Source organism: Wolffia australiana, chromosome 16, assembly GCF_029677425.1.
Source record: "Wolffia australiana isolate 7733 chromosome 16, ASM2967742v1".
NCBI lineage: Eukaryota > Viridiplantae > Streptophyta > Magnoliopsida > Alismatales > Araceae > Wolffia > Wolffia australiana.
This window is the reverse complement of record NC_135850.1, coordinates 611,078-628,186: the sequence shown is the minus strand read 5'-3', so window position 1 is coordinate 628,186 and position 17,109 is coordinate 611,078. Positions and strand designations below refer to the sequence as shown.

Sequence of the window (17,109 nt, the reverse complement as noted above, 5' to 3'; positions counted from 1 at the left end):
GTTGGTGAGCGGCACAGTTGGTATGGGCCACGGTAAGTGCCTGCAGAAAAAGACAGGATGCACCGCCGTTGCTGCCAACCGGGTAGAGAAATGGGGAGATGGGAGGAGAGAGAGATGATAATGATAGGGTTTTATGGCAGGCTATATTAAACCAAATCTACAAGATGAGGAGAGGTTCTGTCAGGGGAAAACCATGGGAACGCCTTCTTCGTCAACCTCAACCACACCCACAAACAAAAATTTCGTGGCCTCGGATTAGAACCCATCTTCTGCTCCCCTTCCTCCTCCCCTTCATCATGTTCATCTCTCTCTCTCTCTCTCCCTATCTCTCTCTCTTCCTTTGTCACTTGTAAGGAGCAAACAGGATGGAGGAGTTGTGGCCGCCGAAGCCGAAGGAGTTGGATAGAGCAACCTTCACGTCCAACCTCTCCATCTTCGATCCCACCAGATGGCTTGTGTCCTGGGGTTATGGTAAGTCACAGGAGTTTAAATTTTCTAGAGAAAGAAAGCCTAACCCATGAAATATTCTGAGTTTTTCTTCAATGGGTTGAGGGAATCCAATTCAACGAAAAAATGTCAGGGGAAAGAAATCGTACCACGCCTTGTTCAGGATTCTCCAGATTGATGTTCGGATGGACCAGCCCGGTCCTTATTGCCTGGACAAGAGAGAAAAAACATCTTCTTGAGAGTGCCATCAGATGAAGAAAAAGGTACGAAATCATATCATCGTTATGTTTGAATAGCCATAGCTATACTCTGATCGAGTTGCACCGTTTTTACCTAAAAGAAGCTGTGACTAAATCAATAGTAGAAATCATCTAGTCAAATTAGAATCTGAGACTCTATTTGACAAATAAATCAAATAGATTCCTAATTTTAGGCCTAAATCCGCTGCTATCGATGGATTAAGATTAGCATGAGATTATCTGATGGGAAATTAACTCGAAAGCTGTTTTAATTGTTTCGAGAACTGAATCGCGCGGCATATTTCGTCAGATTACAAGGATCCAAGTCGTAGGTCCAAACAATCAGAATAGATGAAGGAATATCTTTTTTTTACGGAGAGGTAAACAAAAATCACAGCGCTAGGAGTTTCAATCTGCCATGACTGCGATTTATGGATAGTGAACTTTTGAATTCTAAAATTATTTATTAAAAGTGATCCTTTTCCCATTATTCTCTAACCTGTATCGTAGCAACCGCTTCTACAGCCCCCGCCGCCCCCAACAGATGGCCGATCATTGATTTTGTTGAATTGACTCTCAGCTGCAGAGTCAGCAGGGAATTTCGGCGCATGAATATTATAACATGAACCCTAGATCTATCTCGCAGTTGAGGCGCAATTACCTCGGGATTATTTCCAAAACAGCGAACTAGAGCCTGATACTCTTTTAGATCGCCTGATGGCGTAGAAGTAGCATGTGCGTTTACGTAATTAACTTCTTCTCTAGCGATCCCCGATTGAGATAGAGCCTTCTCGATGCAGATGGCGATGCCAGTTCCTGATAGACCCAAAAAATCAGCAAAAAAATTATTTTTTTATCTGAAATTAGAAGTTGTATTTACCATCAGGATGGGGCTCAGTCATGTGGTAAGCGTCGCACGAAAAACTGCCCCCAAGAAATTCAGCATAAATTGTTGCGCCCCTTCTCTGCAGAAAGTAGAAGGTACGAGTTTCTTTAAAAATTGACGTCTGAGGTAAACACGGCTGGAGAACCTTTGCAAGGTTTAAAAAAATGAAAATAATTAAAATAAACCTTTGCATGCTCTAGATCTTCCAACAGAAGAACTCCAGCTCCTTCCCCCATGACGAAACCATCCCGTCCCTACAGAATTTGATTATCGACACCGTCATGATTTCCTTAAACAATATATTTTTTTTAGAGAAAGTAAAAACAACGCGTGATTGGACTGTTAAAATCAGAAAATATCATCAAAACATGTAGAAAACTAGGGTATATAGGATTTAAATGAACCCATACCGCATCCCAGGGACGTGAAGCTTTGGTAGGATCTTTGTTCCTCTGTGAAAGAGCCCTACAGGCCACAAAACCCCCCAAACCTGAGATTGCATTGCGCAAAAGAAGAGAACAAAAATTTGTCAAATAGATTTCTAAGTCGATGGATAGCAATTAAGGATTTGGAAACTTGGATTACCAATAGGGATTATCGCAGCATCCGATCCACCACACAGCATGACATCCTGAAATTTTAGATCAAATTATAATCACGATCCGTTGATAGAGAGATTAATTTAAACACGAAGCTGGTGAAACTCACTGCTTCCCCTCGTATAATATGATTCGCAGCATTCAGAATACAAAAGTTGCTTGTGGCGCAAGCAGTGGAGATAGAGTAGTTTGGACCCATCCAGCCCTGAAATTAAAATTCATTCTTCACACGCCCATAAAAATTTATTAAACTCTAATCTTCTGATTCATCTCCAGATTCGAATTCTTCGGTCGGATGAGTTTTAATTTGATCATTGGCTTTCCAAATTATTTAGCTCTATTAGAGCCAAAGTTGTCTCCAAGAATGTTACTCACTAGATCCATGGCTAGCATCGCGGATCCCATGTTCGTAGTAGCAAAAGGCACGCAGAACGGGTTCATCTTCTTATATGAGATTCTCAATGCTTCAATCGCATCATTGAAAACCTGCAATTTCACTTAGTCATTCAAAATTGTTATTTCTTTCGATGAAAACAAAGATACAAAAGTGTACCTTCATTCCTCCCATGGCGGAGCCAATCAGCACTCCGCATTTCGCCTTGTCCAATTCATCCAGCACTTCCTTCGTCATCCCACCATCTGCCAACGCTTTCTTCCCAGCGACGAGCAAGTAGAGCATGAACTTATCCATTCTCTTGGAAAGCTTTGGAGCGACCCATCCTTCGGTGGAGAAAGATTTGATCTCCCCCGCAATCCTCTACAGCAAACAAATCGCCCAAAAATATCAAACAAATTTTTTTTTCCCCCCAAATAATCATCATCATCAACACATCTGTTTAATGGAATCATCATACTGTTGGGAAGTTGGCACAATCGAATCTCTCGATTTCGCTAATCCCGCTAACCCCTTGCAGAAGATTCTCGTAGAACGAGTCTGCATCATGCCCTAGCGGAGTGACGACCCCCATCCCCGTCACCACAACTCTACGCTGTTTCTGGGGAACTCTCTTCCTTTCCGACGATTCTTTCGCCGGTTGAACAGCCACCGCCATCACTTCCCCTGCGGCCAAAAAAACCCCCAAAAACCACCCAACATTTCAGTCCAATCTCGTCAAATCAAGCTCAAAAACCAAACCAAAGCTCGCATGCACGCATGCAACTCAAATCCCAGCTCGAAATCGAAGATCGAGCCGAAAAATTACCGGCAGCGGCGAGGCGTCGATTCAAGCGGCGCCGCAGATTTTCCCCGTAAGGACTAATCAGGCATTGAATCCCGCGCGATCCGCAGAAGGCGGAGATCAGGCCGGAGGAGAGATCGCCGCCGCCGCCGCCGCCGGCCAGCGCCACTCTACTCCGCCGCGCCCAGCGGCTGAGCCGGCGGGAGCTCGCTGGAAATCCTCCAGCGGCGGGCCCTAGAGGGCGCTCCTTGTCGCAGGCGACGGACATGCAGGCCGCCACCAGCCAAGTGCAGAGCGGGGAGGCCACCGCCATTCGCCCTTCCGAGATCGATCTCCGCAGGAAGAGATTGCTCGTCCTCCGTCGCCGGCGATGGATCGAACACCGCCGCCCAATCTACAAACGAGAGATGATAGATTGATAGATAGATCGAGAGATAGATATTCGCGGGGGGTATAATCGGTACTGCCCGCCCTCTCCCAGTCAAATCTCTCCACAACCTACAAAACGATTGAACTCATCCTCGGCAACGCGACGAAGAACACGACGACGAACTCGAAGAACGCCAAGAACACGAAGAACAAGATTAAGAAGAAGACGAGGAAGAAGAAGAAGAGATGGTGATGTAGGGAGAGAGAGAGAGAGAGCGGCGGCGTCTCCGCCGGGATGGACACGTCAGCGCCAATGGGAGGTGAACACGTCGGTGGGGAGCGCCAGCTACGTTATCCTGGGATGCTGACTAGGCGGCGCGGTGCGGTCACCGCGGAGGACTGTGGAGTCCGCAGCTAAGCGGAGATTGGTGGCCAAGGCTGCATCGCGGTGGCTGTACCGCTTTTCGGGGATTTTGGTGATGTGATTGGATCCGATGGAAGAGTATTGGCCGTCCGATGGGTGGGCCTCCGGTGGGTCACCCGCGCCTTTTTAAACATTTGAACTCGCAACGGTCGAGGGAGGGGAAGGAATTTCCTTCGTTCGACAGAGGCAGGCGATCTCGCCGACGTAAGCTCGTCCAGATCGAGATCGAAATCGAGAGATGGAGACCGTGATTGATGTAGATTCGGAGGAAGAATGGGAGGTTTCTGATGAAAGCGAGTGTGTTGGCGACGACTCAGAGGAGGACCCAACGTATGATCATGTCGAGGAGGCCCGCGCCAAGCTGTCTAGAATGCGCCTCGGTTCGTGTAGAACCAGGTTAGAGATTGGTTGGTTTTTTCCTTGGAAATTCGGTCTTTCTGGTGTAGGAATTTTTCAGGGAGATGACCGGGTTCAATAATCAATATTCCCCTTTTAATCAGTTCTGTAACTGATAGATCGTTTTGAACAGGCACTACGTCGAGACGCATATCTCGTTGAATTGAGGATATGCCAATTTCCTGTAGTCCTAGGACTAGACAACATTGCTTGTTCATTCTTGGATTTAAACAATCCTTCCATCGGATTGAAGATGAAATATATTTTCATGAAAAAATTCTAGCTCTTTGTCTACGTTTATTGAGGGTTGATTCTACGTAATATTTAAAACATCTTGTTTACTTTTTTTTAATATAATGTTGTGCATCTGATCCAAGATCTCTTTGGCTTTGTAATTTTTATTCTTCCTGTTTCTTATATCAAAGGGAAGCTGAATCCGAGAATCCTCTAGAATTGGCGGAAGAGGACCAGGAAACGTGCGATCTGGTGATAGATTTATTTGACAGAGTGGCCAAAAAAGTTAAAGGTTTTTCCCCAATCTCGTACTTGCTTGACTGATTCAAGTCTGCGTCTAACATGATATTTCTTCTGTGACATTTGGAAAATCATTTTCATTTTTTATCTCTAGACGTCTAAGGGATCAATAGTATTTCATAGCGATAATGTTTCGATCACTTTCTCTCGAAATTGTCAACTTATCTTTATGTTCTCATCAGATGGCGAGATTAATACGCTAACGATAGAAGAATGCAAGGTTTATTTGAGGAGATATTCTCTCAGATTGTCCGGGAATAAGGCAGCTCTTCAGGCGCGCATCAAGGAATATTTAGAGTACGCCCCCCTCTCTTTCCTTTCCAATTGCGCTTTCTTTAAGCTTTAAAGATGTTTTATTTCTACAATCAATATAATTCCAGAGGAAAACGCAAATGATTTTCTTTACGAGAATTTTGATATGAATAAACACAAACCAAGGACTATCGCATTTACCTGATATAAATACAAGTTGACCTCTTTCAAATTATGTAGGATCTCCGAGGGAGGGGGCTTGAAAAGGTATCCAGTGTCCAGCTTCAATTTGAATTGCAAAGGTTTGAATCGTTTCCTTCTTTCTCTGATCGGTGCTCCGCTTTAATCCAAAACAAATCGAATACTAATCCAATTTTCAAGCAGGCGATGCATGTACAGGAGATGTCGTCATGTTCGAGCAGACTGGGTTTGATTTTCTCTATATATAAATAAATATCATAGTCTCTATATATTTAAAGAGATCATTATTCGATCCCTTTGGATTTTCAGAAACGTCTCGAGGATTGTCGCGGGACGAGTGGTGAAGGAAAGCTATGGTGCAGCAAAGCAGCAACACACGTTCACGGTGATTAATTTCTTTCTTTATCTCCGTCTATCGATGTCTTTGAAGAGACCCCATCAATTTACATTGCCTTGGATTGGAAAGATCGAGGTGTTGTGGAGCAAGGGCAAGAAGCCACTGCCTGCACTTTACCCACTTCTCATCAAGGGCCGAAATCTTTACAAAATGAAGACGATGAGACAGGTCCGCAATCTCTCCTGAGATCCATACATTTTCTGCTCATCTCTCTCTCTCTCTCTCTCTCTCTCTCTCTCTCTTCATCTTTGTGTCTCATTCTCTCCATCTTTTACTCTATCTCTCTATCTCCAACTCAGCCTCTCTCTATTTATCCATAGCTCTATTTCAAAATCTGTCTCTCTACACTTATATATCCTAAAACTCTGTCTCTCTACACTTATATATCTCCCTATCTCAAACTCTGTCTCTCTACACTTATATATCTACCCATCTCAAACTCTGTCTCTCTGCACTTATATATCTCCCTATCTCAAACTGTCTCCCTACACTTATATATCTACCCATCTCAAACTCTGTCTCTCTGCACTTATATATCTCCCTATCTCAAACTGTCTCCCTACACTTATATATCTCCCTATCTCCAACTCTGTCACTCTATATTGATCTATGTCTCTTTCCAAAACTCTCTTATCTATATATCTTTCTCTCTTTTCTACTCGTCAATTTGGTTTTATCTGGTTATCAGTCAAATCTATATTATCACTCTATCTCTCTATCTATTCTTCTGATTTCCTGTGAATTAGGAATGGGCCGATGAAGGGAAGAGGCAGAAGGTTCTCGAAGAGAAACACAGGAGAGGAAACGCTGCGAGATGCAACAGAGAGACGAGGATCCGCGAAAAAGAAGCGAGGTTGATGAAGCCCCACTTGCAGTTATGCCTCTCTCTTCAATTTTTAAGCGACACTAACACCAAAAAAGAAACAATTGCTTGATCTATGCAGATTACAGGCCTTTAAAGAACCCAGAAACAAACCCAGAACCGTCGGATCAGATCAGAGAGAAAACATCCCGCCAGTTCTTCTTGAAATCCCAAGGCCGTCTCGGCCAGAGCTCAGCAACAGGGATAGATGGATAGAGAGAGAGATAAATCATCATCGGACGATTTTACCCCCAGTGGGAAGATACCCACATGGCGGGGTATATCCACCGTCGATATCATGCTATGGAAATCCCACGAGGATGATGGGTTGTTATGATGGTGGGCATGGAGCTGGCAGATCTGATGGTATTATAGCTCATAGACCTATGATTCTGCAAGCTGGATTTGGTCCGCAGAGGCAGAAACCGCTCTGCTTGCATTTTCTGCAGAGAAGATGCCGGTATGGAAACTCATGCAAGTTTAGCCATCTGGAAAGGGAGAATGGAATGAGCTACCGCTGAAATTTTAAGGTTGGTTTCGCTCTTTCTTTTTTAAAACCCTTTGATCATTGTGATGGAGGAAGAAAAACGCTTCATTATTTGGGTTCCTTAATGTGATCCTTCTTTTTGTCTGATTAAGCTATTTTTCTGTCCTGGGTTTTATGGAGTGGAATTCATCTTACCTTCTCCTTGCTGGAAAAAAAGTGAGTTTCTTGCTTCATTATCTCATGTTGGTTGGTATTTAATAGGTTCTTACTCCAGTAACGGTAACCGAAAGCCATGTGCATGGAATTCATATTATTATGGCCCGGTTAGATGAATAATTATCATCTAATACTCACTGAATTATACAATTGTCATGTATGTTTAAATCCATTAGTCTCATTGCCTCGTCCATGCTCTCTCTCCATTGACCACTGACCAAACGGCTTCTGGTTAACATAAATATTTTATCAGATGCATTGGACCTTGTTATCAACATTTCATAGAAATATCAAGGCCTAACTCTATGAATTGTTTAGTTGACCAATGATCAAACATCGCTCTTTCTTTTTTATGTACGATAAGGTCGTCATCCAGTGCGTGTGAGTTGCATAGTTTTTTTTTTTTTCCTTTTTTTTTTTTTTCTAATTGGCAAAAAACACAGTGCCAGGTAAGACCAACCGAGGGTTGTGCTCGTAGACTGATCCAGCTGTGCCCTGGACGCCACTCAGTGGGGTTTTATATATGGAATGGTTAAGGATTTGTAAATATCCCAATTACGCAGGCCTCACTTGCCCATATAAAGTCAGTTATATTTGAATGCATAATTCCTGATATCCATAAAATGTGTCTTAAATAGTGTGGAATCATTGACTGAGGGTTGACTTTTATAATCCACTTTGAACATTCGTCAAACACATACATAGGTAGTTTACTAAAATACACTCAGCATTAATCATAGGTTTTGGCCCAAATACTTCCTAGATAATTTGGTCGAGTGCAAAAGGTGAGAGAAGCTCTATGTAAGAAGAGATTCAAAATATGGAATCTAAGTTTGCCTTAAAATCTATTGTATATCAAATTATGATACCTCTCTATAAAATATCAATCTATGATACCTCTATTAAATATCAATTTATGATACCTCTTTATTAATTTAGGCTCATATTTATTTCAATACATAAATATTATACAACTACAAGGAATTTAAATTATTAGACAGCCTAGTTCATTTTGTTTTAGGATGTCATTTACAACAGTAAACTAAAAAATAGGCAATTAATCTCGTCTGGATAATAGACTGAATGACATGCACCATTAGTTTTACTGGCTAATTTGGTTAAGAAGCTGGTGAGGTTGATTTACTGGTCGTACCATATTTTTCTCATTATTTTCTCCTTCTATGGTTATCTTCCAAATTTAAAAAGACACATGGATATTATTAGGGAATTTAGCACCCTGCAGGCTAGAACTTTCAAAGTTTGGCAGATACATGCCAAACTTTGAATTTGACATCCTACAGTCCAGATATTTTTAAACTGCCAGATCTAGGACGTGCCCGCTTACGTGGACACCGCCTGCCTGCCAGGTGGAATCCGGAGAGTCCATGTAAGACGGGATTCCACCTCGAAGCCAGGCGGTGTCCACGTCAGATACCCGATTTCTTACGGGGATCGAAGGGAGAAGGGAGAAGGGAAAGGGGAAGGGGCAAGGGAAAGGGGAAAGGCCTCCGACGGGGAAGATTTCTGAGGCTGCCGGATTCGGGCGAAGATTTCGGGCGAGGATTCAAGAGCTTTAACCGGAATAGGGGTCGATGGGGAGCCGAAGGTTGGTTTTTTTCTTGATTTTTAGGTTTTTTTCTTCAGATTTTGAGGTAGGCTGTCCGGGGGGCCGTCGGAGGCCACGCAGGACGCCGGGAGACCTCCAGCGGCCACCGGAGACCACCTCTGGGTGATCTCCCGGCAGCATGGCCTCCGGAGGCCTGCTGCCGGAGGCCTGCTGCCGGAGGCCATGCAAGGAGGCCTCCGGTGGCCGTCGGCAGCCTGCGTGGCCTCCTACGGTTAAAGCTCAATCCTCTCCTCTCCAATCCTCAACCTTTCTTCTTATTCTCTTCTCGTCTTCCCATTTCTTCTTCTCTTCTGTTTTCAATTTTTCTCCTCTTTTTCTTTTCGCTTCATCTTCTTCTCTTTTCTTCTAAATTTCTGCTCTCCTCTAATCTTCTACCCTCCTCTTCATTTCTCAATCTTTCTTCCTATTCTCTTTCCCGTCTTCCTATTTCTTCGTCTCTTCTCTTCTGACTTTTTCTCCTCTTTTGCTTCTTCTCTTTTCTTCTTACTTCTTCTCTCCCCTTCTCATCTTCTTCCCTCCTCTCCACTCCTCAATATTTTTCCTATTCTCTTCTCGTCTTCATCTTTCTTCTTCTCTGTTCTTCTACGATCTCGGGTGAGAGAAGAAGTGCGTACCCGCCATAAAGGCGCTAAGAGGAGTGGGGTAAAACGAAGCGGGGTCGAGAAGTGCGTACCGGCCTTCGTCGTTCTCCTCTTCTTGCAAACTTTTAAACCCAAGCGGCCTTTTAAACCCAAGACGACCCCCCGGAGGCCTGGTGCCGGAGGCCCTCCCAGGTCTCGGAGGCCTTTCCGGAGGCCTGGTGTGGGACGTCTCCGGGAAGGCCTCTGGCAGCCTCAGAAATCTTCCCCGCCGGAGGCCTTTCCCCTTCACCTTTCCCCTTCCCCTTTCCCTTCTCCCTTCTCCCTTCGATCCCCGTAAGAAATCGGGTATCTGACGTGGACACCGCCTGGCTTCGAGGTGGAATCCCGTCTTACATGGACTCTCCGGATTCCACCTGGCAGGCAGGCGGTGTCCACGTAAGCGGGCACGTCCTAGATCTGGCAGTTTAAAAATATCTGGACTGTAGGATGTCAAATTCAAAGTTTGGCATGTATCTGCCAAACTTTGAAAGTTCTAGCCTGCAGGGTGCTAAATTCCCATATTATTATCTTTTCTCCCCATGAGCTCCAAGAAACCTTTCCAGTAGGCTGATGTCTTTAGAGCTAGTGAATGAAATATTCAGAAGTATCTTTATTCACTCTCCAGCATGGAAAAAATCAGATTTTAATTTATGTAAAAATCCATCTCCTTATAAAGCTTGAGAAAATTTATAAGATGTTGTCCTTCTTTATTAATGTGAGCATAAATTTCAAGACAAAATAAGGATTGCCATTATGGAGATTTTGTGACTTTAATAATTGTATCTTGCATAACTCGCATACATGATCTCAATAAAAACATAAACATGTACTCACTTAGTAATTTGTCGTTGGTATTTTTTAGATTATTCAATAAAAACATAAACATGTACTCACTTAGTAATTTTAGCTTGTGATGACTACGGATCGTCTCCATAGGGAACAGTGGTTAATGATTCAATATTCTTATAATAGCTACTATTTTGATGAGATGAGATACATAAAAAATACAAAGTCGAGTGAAGAGAAGATCGAGTGAAGAGAAGAGTGAGTGAGATATGAGTACTCTAATTAAGACGGTGATAGTACTTTGTAGAGAGTGATAATTACGATTTGAGAAGATTGAGTGAGTGTGAGGATGAAGTGATGATAACACAAAGAATGGCTAGAGGGAGGTACCGAGTGAGCTGTATAAAGTAAATGCTGAGTAAGTTAATGACAAGACTGCGACATGAAGGTAGTAAGACATGATTAGAGAGTGTATGGAGGTGATGTGATAGTGAGACGTGATGGTGAAATCAATATAAGCTAACAACAAGGTTGAGAAAGAACAATGTAAGGCGATGAAACTTTCTATAGATCCTAATGTTTTGTCAAGACCATGACAATTTGTGAGTGCAAGTAAGCTCCCTATCTTCTTTGTTGCAATATTCCAACACATAAGGACACCAAGAACATGCTTGATGGATCTTAGAAACTCATTATCTTTCAATTAGCCGATATGAGTAGGAAGCAAGTTTAAGGATAAATTTGAAAGGGATTCACACTTATGTTTATAGATCAGAGATACATATGGAAAGAAGGGAGTGAGGAGTAAGCATCTCTGAAAATTTCAGCTCCATTGGACCTTTGGATTGTCAAATATAAAGCTTTGAAGTTGGAGGAGTCCTAGTCATCCATCAATCACCTTTGGATTGATGACCTTTGGATTCTCTCTCCTCGTCATCAATCACCAATCATTTAATAAATTTTTATTTAATGAATCGAATGGAGACACATGGCATGGTAAATTTTTAAAGCAAAAATACATTAATAATTCATTATAGAATAATACAAAGTCATAAAATAGTAGCAATAAATATAAATTTTGATTGTGAAAATCCGTACCTTCTTAAAAATAAGGCCGAGAAATACAAACAAAATATACTCCAGAGCATAAAATTAATTTATTTAAGAATATGATATCAAAAACCTTACAATTTTATTAAATCCATAAAAATAAGAAAATCGCTCTAAAAAATAGGTTGGAACATTTAAAAGTAGATAACACACATTCAAAATTACTTAAATGTAGAAACATGCATAAATTTCACAGAAATAACCCAATTATTTGTGCGTGATCACTCACTCTTCAAATGGAATGACTTCAGTCAAGTTCCAAACCATATAAATATGGAATTTTCAGGGGTTTGACCAATCATGCAACCCTTATCCCAATTATGTAATGGAAAATAACAAAATATTAATTGATGTAGCTCAGAAGCCCATTTCCTAAGACCCATAAGCAGTTGGTGACCCAAGAAGGAGATCCTTCTAGAAGTTGATAGGATCTTGAGAAAAGTATATAGAGACCCACAAAGTCCTTTGAGATATTTTTTACTGATAAAATCTTCTACGATATTTTTCTGTAACAAAATCCTTTGACATATTCTTCTTTTGCCACAATCTGTAGAATATCTATCTTACAGTTTGTTAGTGGTGCATATCTTCTGTTTTGTTTCATCAGGATCTTTTTGAGCCACATAATATCTTCTCACAGATTTTTTAGGCCCCAAAATCTGTAGAATATCTCTTCTCATGCTTGTCAGATTGTCAATTATATGTTTTTAGCTTGTTATAGTAGTTTTTCTCAATATTTTGAGGTGTCTTTTAATGGGTACTATTACTATGGACAACCATGTTCTTGTTGTAGCCTATAAAATCTCCCCATGTACCATTGAAGGAGATTATTTAAGTCTATATTTTTGTTGAAACTCAGGTTTCTAACCTGTATGTTTTTTTTTTGTTACAGAATGCTTTCGTGCTTGTGGATTCACGCACAATCTTATTGTGGACTGAAGGGTTGTGATGGAGCGTGTCCTCTTACCCCATCAGAGATGTCATCGGAGCTTTCATCATCATTGTCGACAACCAGTCGACTTGTGCCCCGCACGACCGGCACACCAAGGCGATGGTGAAGACCTCCGAGTTTAACACCCCTGGTGAAAAGCACGACCGCGCCATCGATTGTTTGAATTTATTGCCAGGTCGTGTTAGTTTTAATTTTAATTTTATCGTGCTTGTGTTTTCAGTTTCATTGTGTCCGTTTGTCATGTCGCGTTGTGTTCGTCATGTGCCATGTGGCTTTCTTTATGTTTCTTAGTTTATTTGTGTTGTAAAAGGGGTCCCCTTGTTGGACCCTTTGTAAAGGGACCATCATGGACCTTATATAATTTTGGGTTCCAGAGGCCTTGACATGGATGAACAAATCAAAACAATTTGCAGTAGAAGACTTGAACGAATCGAATGGCATCAACAAAACCATTGAAACAATGTACCTTTGCACGGATCACATCTGTGATTTCTTGGATCCCAGAGTGAGACGAGTCGAACTGCTCAAGTTTACAACCGCTAGATGTATCCACGCGATCCTCGGCACGTCGAATCTCCTCCTTCTCGTTGACGAGCCCCGTTCGATCTCCGTCGTCATCATTACGTCGTCTCGATTGCATTAGGGATGGAGAAGGGTTGTGGGGAGAGTGGAGAAGAAAGGGAAAGGCCCCTTAACAATTCTGGCCTGGGTAAATTTTATTCAGGGCCTTTCCCTATTTATACTAAGTGGGTATTTTTCATGAAAACCCCCAAAACTTAAGTATATCCTCAGACGTCCCAAAGACCATTTGCGTGTGACCCTCTAGGCCGATGTATCAGTCTAGTTAATGACTCCATTGGCCCAATAAGCTTTATTGGCCTTCCAAATTAATTAACTATATCAACATATATATTAATTAATGTCGGATCAATTAAATCCAATGAATAGGTCGAGTCTCGAGCACGTGGGGTGCCAAGCTACACCTCGTGCTCTAGAAGATACAAAGGAGTGCGTATCGACTCACTCATGGAACATGTTCATCATCAGTTACTGTGTATGTTTAGTCTCTCATCCACTTGACGCTCCTTGGATGACTTAGGGTATGGTAAATTATCAAACCCAAATCAGTCATCTGAGTTAGTGCTCATGCATTTGGAAATCATCGGAGAACTCTTCTCTGATATTTCACTGCCTTGGCCAAGGACTTCATCGTATCATCTTCCTTGAGCTGTCACCTCTTATACCAAGGACGGACGATCCCATCTTGACTACTCAATCGTCTTCATGAACTTCTTGATGTACCCGAACTAAGACCGTTTAGAATCCCACGATTAGAGACTCATTGACCATAATCAAAGTACAATCGTCCGTCCACAAGACGTCTTTGGTGTCTCAAGTCTAAGGGTCACTTACACAACCATGACATGAATCGACCTGATTGACAGTTCGGTATAATACCATTCAGGGATTTGTACGGATCAATTCAGTGAACTCTTTCCACTAAAAAGTACCAACTATCTATCTTTAGTGTCTCCACACTAGTGGCTTCGGGACCGACTATACTCATCATATGAGTGAGGCTAGATAGTGTTATTCTATCTGGATACTTCGATGTCCTTCTCGCGTATCCTTCGAATATGAATATTTAGAACACATGCTTAAAGACTAGTGATCTCCGTATTACGATCTCATCACAATTCACTAAGTTCGAATATGTTGTATTCATGGACTTCATTATAAGCATCACACGCGTACTATAATGAATATGTTGTATTAATGAACATTGAACGAGATGTGGAATGTGTGATTGGCTTGGCGACCACATATATTTCCATCATATTTGGCCATGATGGGCACCAACAGATCTAGATCTGGTGTTTTTTTTCTAGTTATAGGAAGTTACGTTCCCTAGGTCTCACCGAGAAGAAGGAAAAAGGAGAAGAGGAAGAAGAGGAAGAAGAAGACGAAGAGAGAAGAAGGTGGGAAAGAAGGAGAGAGGAAGAGTAGAATACAGGGATCTCTTCGTAGCCAAACCGTAGGAGCCATTCCCCATCCCGCTGAGCACTCGTTCGCCAAGCGCCACCGCTCGCTAAGATTTCGCTCTGTCCGCTGTTATACCATTGTCTACTCATTCATGTCTTGCTTCGTGGACATTGTACTACTGGCAAACACCTTGACGCATGTCTGAGTTGTCTCCTGAGTCCTTGGTCGACTTCCCACGACAATTGTTAAGCCATTGTGATCGCTAAACACCCTGAATCGTGTCGAGCGACTGGTCAACCGTGTAGTCATTCTAATGCCGTCGAATGTGCACGTAGTATCCAACAGAACTCAACCCACCGCCAGTTTGACGACGATCAGTCTCGGTGATAGACGACGATGTTCTGCTTTCGGCAGGTGCATCTTTGCCCAATACATGCCTAAGTTATCCAATCTGCGACCAGGACGTCCACGCCATTTGATATTCTGTGCCGACAGAGGGGTCAACGGACATCCCACACCACCTAATCCATGGACCCCAGGGCCACCAGCTAGTCATGGCATCTGTCTAGATGCTCGCAACTTCTGTTGAACGTGTACGAGGCTTCACAGTTCACATCGAGCCACCGCGAGCACTCAGACGCCGCTGCCCGTTAACCACTGAACCACCGTGCGGCCGATGAGTGTACATCGTGCTTTGATCCACTATCGATGATCTTGCACCACTCGTTCGGTCGTACTGAATCTCACGAGTCAGCCATGTTGCTCACGTTTCAACGTGCTACTCATGGTCGCCGCCCCATTGCTTTCACTGTGATGAGCCTAGTCACCGTGCGGCCACGGGGGAGAGCCGTGCTTGCTGAAACCAATAGTCCATCCTTCCTGGCACCCACTTTTCGTCGACTTGCCATGCATTCCATCCTTGTGCTGCATGTTACTGCTGACAATCGCTTGACACTGCTAGCGCCGCTCCCTCTTACCTGTGCGCCCTTCAAACTTGGCCTCTTGCTCGAGTCTTGTCGCCGCCGCTCACCCCTACCTCCTCGCCTCCAACCTCCGATATCACGTTCCTGCGCCGCGCCATCGCCGTTAGTCGAGCAAAGCCATGCCCTTCACCGACACGCCTCTGCTGACTTGCTTGCACCGGCCTGTGCACCGACGAAGACACCGACGATGAATGCCGCCATCGGCGAGGTACGTCGTTCCCCTTGCTCATCAGTTAAATCACGTCTTTCAGTATATTTTTGGCAGCACTCCTCTGCACTCAGGTTAGATAAGGTGAGAGAATATATCGTGAAAACTATATCTCGAGTGAATTCCCAGGTAAGGGATGAGCCTGTCCGTTATGTGAGAGGGTCAACAGAATTATTATGTTCAATGCTGTAGTCGTCGTCGTCGCTCTGACAAGGGTCAAAAGGTCACCGTCACAGGTCACCCACCCCAGATCTTGGAGCTCGGCAAATCCCTACGATTCGGACCTGCATGTACATCCACCTAGAATTCACGTCATCGTGTAGTTACATCTCCTAGTGAATTACCCATCGTACGCCACCCTCGATGACGTCCGACATCAGGTTGAAAAAGCTAGTTCCGTGGAGTCAGGCCAAGGCTTGTGGATTCAAGTCATGTTACTACACTATTCATGTACTAAGGATGCATCACTAATCCCGAACAACCAAATTATTCCTTTACGGTTGTAAAAATTTCTCAGCCTCCAATAAATTATTCCTAATTTTTTCGGGATCAAATTATGGAGGTTTGAGATTCAAAAGTTTAATCAAATGTGACTTTGTCATTAAAATGTTTTAATGCCTTAAAATATATTAGAGTTAGAGAAAATATTATTTAACTCTCCTAAAATCACATTTTATTTAAGTGTACCTAAATATGATGTGAGTTCTTCGCAAAATTTGAATACATTTATTTTTTGTTCATTTTATTTTTTTATCAGACACATTTTTTATTTTTCAGAATTTGAATACATCAATGTAAACATTTTTATCAAGTCTGATTTTTTGAGGGTCCTTGTTTTGAATCTAGATGAAACAAAATTGATTCCTGTAGCGAAAGATGATGAACAAAATTAAAATGACGTCTACAAAATGATGAATCTAATCAAATATCATTCGTGATTTCTTAGATCCTTGAGTGAGACATGTTGAGCTACTCATGTGTGCAACCTCTAGACATATCCATGTGGCCCATGGAACGTCGAATCTCCTCCTTCACCTTGACAAGCTTTGTTCACACTTTATCGTTCCCATTATCCTGGCTCAATCTCATCACGAATGAAGAAGAGCAATCAGGATAATGGAGAAGGGGAAAGGCGCTGAAAAATTATTGCGTGGGAGAATTTATTTCAGGGCTTTCCCATACTAAGTGTGTGCTTTTCATTAAAACCCCAAACTTTTAGTATATCTTTTGACGTCCAAAAAACCATTTATGTGTGACCCGCAAGGCCCATGTGACAATGTAGTCAACGACTCTAATGACCCAACAACCTTTATTGGCCTTCCAAATTACTTAACGATATAACCATAATATATT

General features: G+C 42.6%; 2 protein-coding genes across 8 annotated transcripts; one reads left to right on the top strand and one right to left on the bottom strand.

Moving 5' to 3' along the window:
* Nucleotides 1-113: 113 nt before the first annotated feature.
* Nucleotides 114-3,902, bottom strand: FAB1 (fatty acid biosynthesis 1). The gene is made up of 13 exons (XM_078588394.1): nucleotides 3,374-3,902; nucleotides 3,026-3,231; nucleotides 2,725-2,928; nucleotides 2,547-2,657; nucleotides 2,281-2,376; nucleotides 2,158-2,203; nucleotides 1,983-2,062; nucleotides 1,758-1,826; nucleotides 1,567-1,651; nucleotides 1,348-1,502; nucleotides 1,186-1,266; nucleotides 597-656; nucleotides 114-460 (listed from the first exon to the last, which is right to left on the bottom strand). Exons 1-13 carry the CDS (start codon nucleotides 3,660-3,662, stop codon nucleotides 344-346), a joined length of 1,599 nt encoding a protein of 532 aa, XP_078444520.1. The 5' UTR covers nucleotides 3,663-3,902; the 3' UTR covers nucleotides 114-343.
* A 229-nt stretch (nucleotides 3,903-4,131) lies between these two features.
* Nucleotides 4,132-8,110, top strand: LOC144713726 (SAP domain-containing protein). 7 transcript variants are annotated; one of them, XR_013584133.1, is made up of 11 exons: nucleotides 4,132-4,538; nucleotides 4,964-5,064; nucleotides 5,255-5,369; nucleotides 5,565-5,626; nucleotides 5,709-5,751; nucleotides 5,835-5,910; nucleotides 5,992-6,090; nucleotides 6,669-6,775; nucleotides 6,867-7,314; nucleotides 7,424-7,487; nucleotides 7,931-8,110. XR_013584133.1 is itself a non-coding variant. In XM_078588396.1 (11 exons), the coding sequence occupies exons 1-9, from the start codon at nucleotides 4,381-4,383 to the stop codon at nucleotides 7,303-7,305; spliced, it is 1,200 nt and encodes a 399-aa protein (XP_078444522.1). In that variant the 5' UTR covers nucleotides 4,132-4,380; the 3' UTR covers nucleotides 7,306-7,314; nucleotides 7,452-7,487; nucleotides 7,931-8,110. The 7 variants fall into 7 exon arrangements, 6 of the variants coding, with proteins under 6 accessions (XP_078444522.1, XP_078444526.1, XP_078444523.1 ...); XM_078588396.1 differs by having other exon boundaries at nucleotides 7,452-7,487; XM_078588400.1 differs by lacking the exon at nucleotides 7,424-7,487 and having other exon boundaries at nucleotides 7,937-8,109.
* Nucleotides 8,111-17,109: the final 8,999 nt, after the last annotated feature.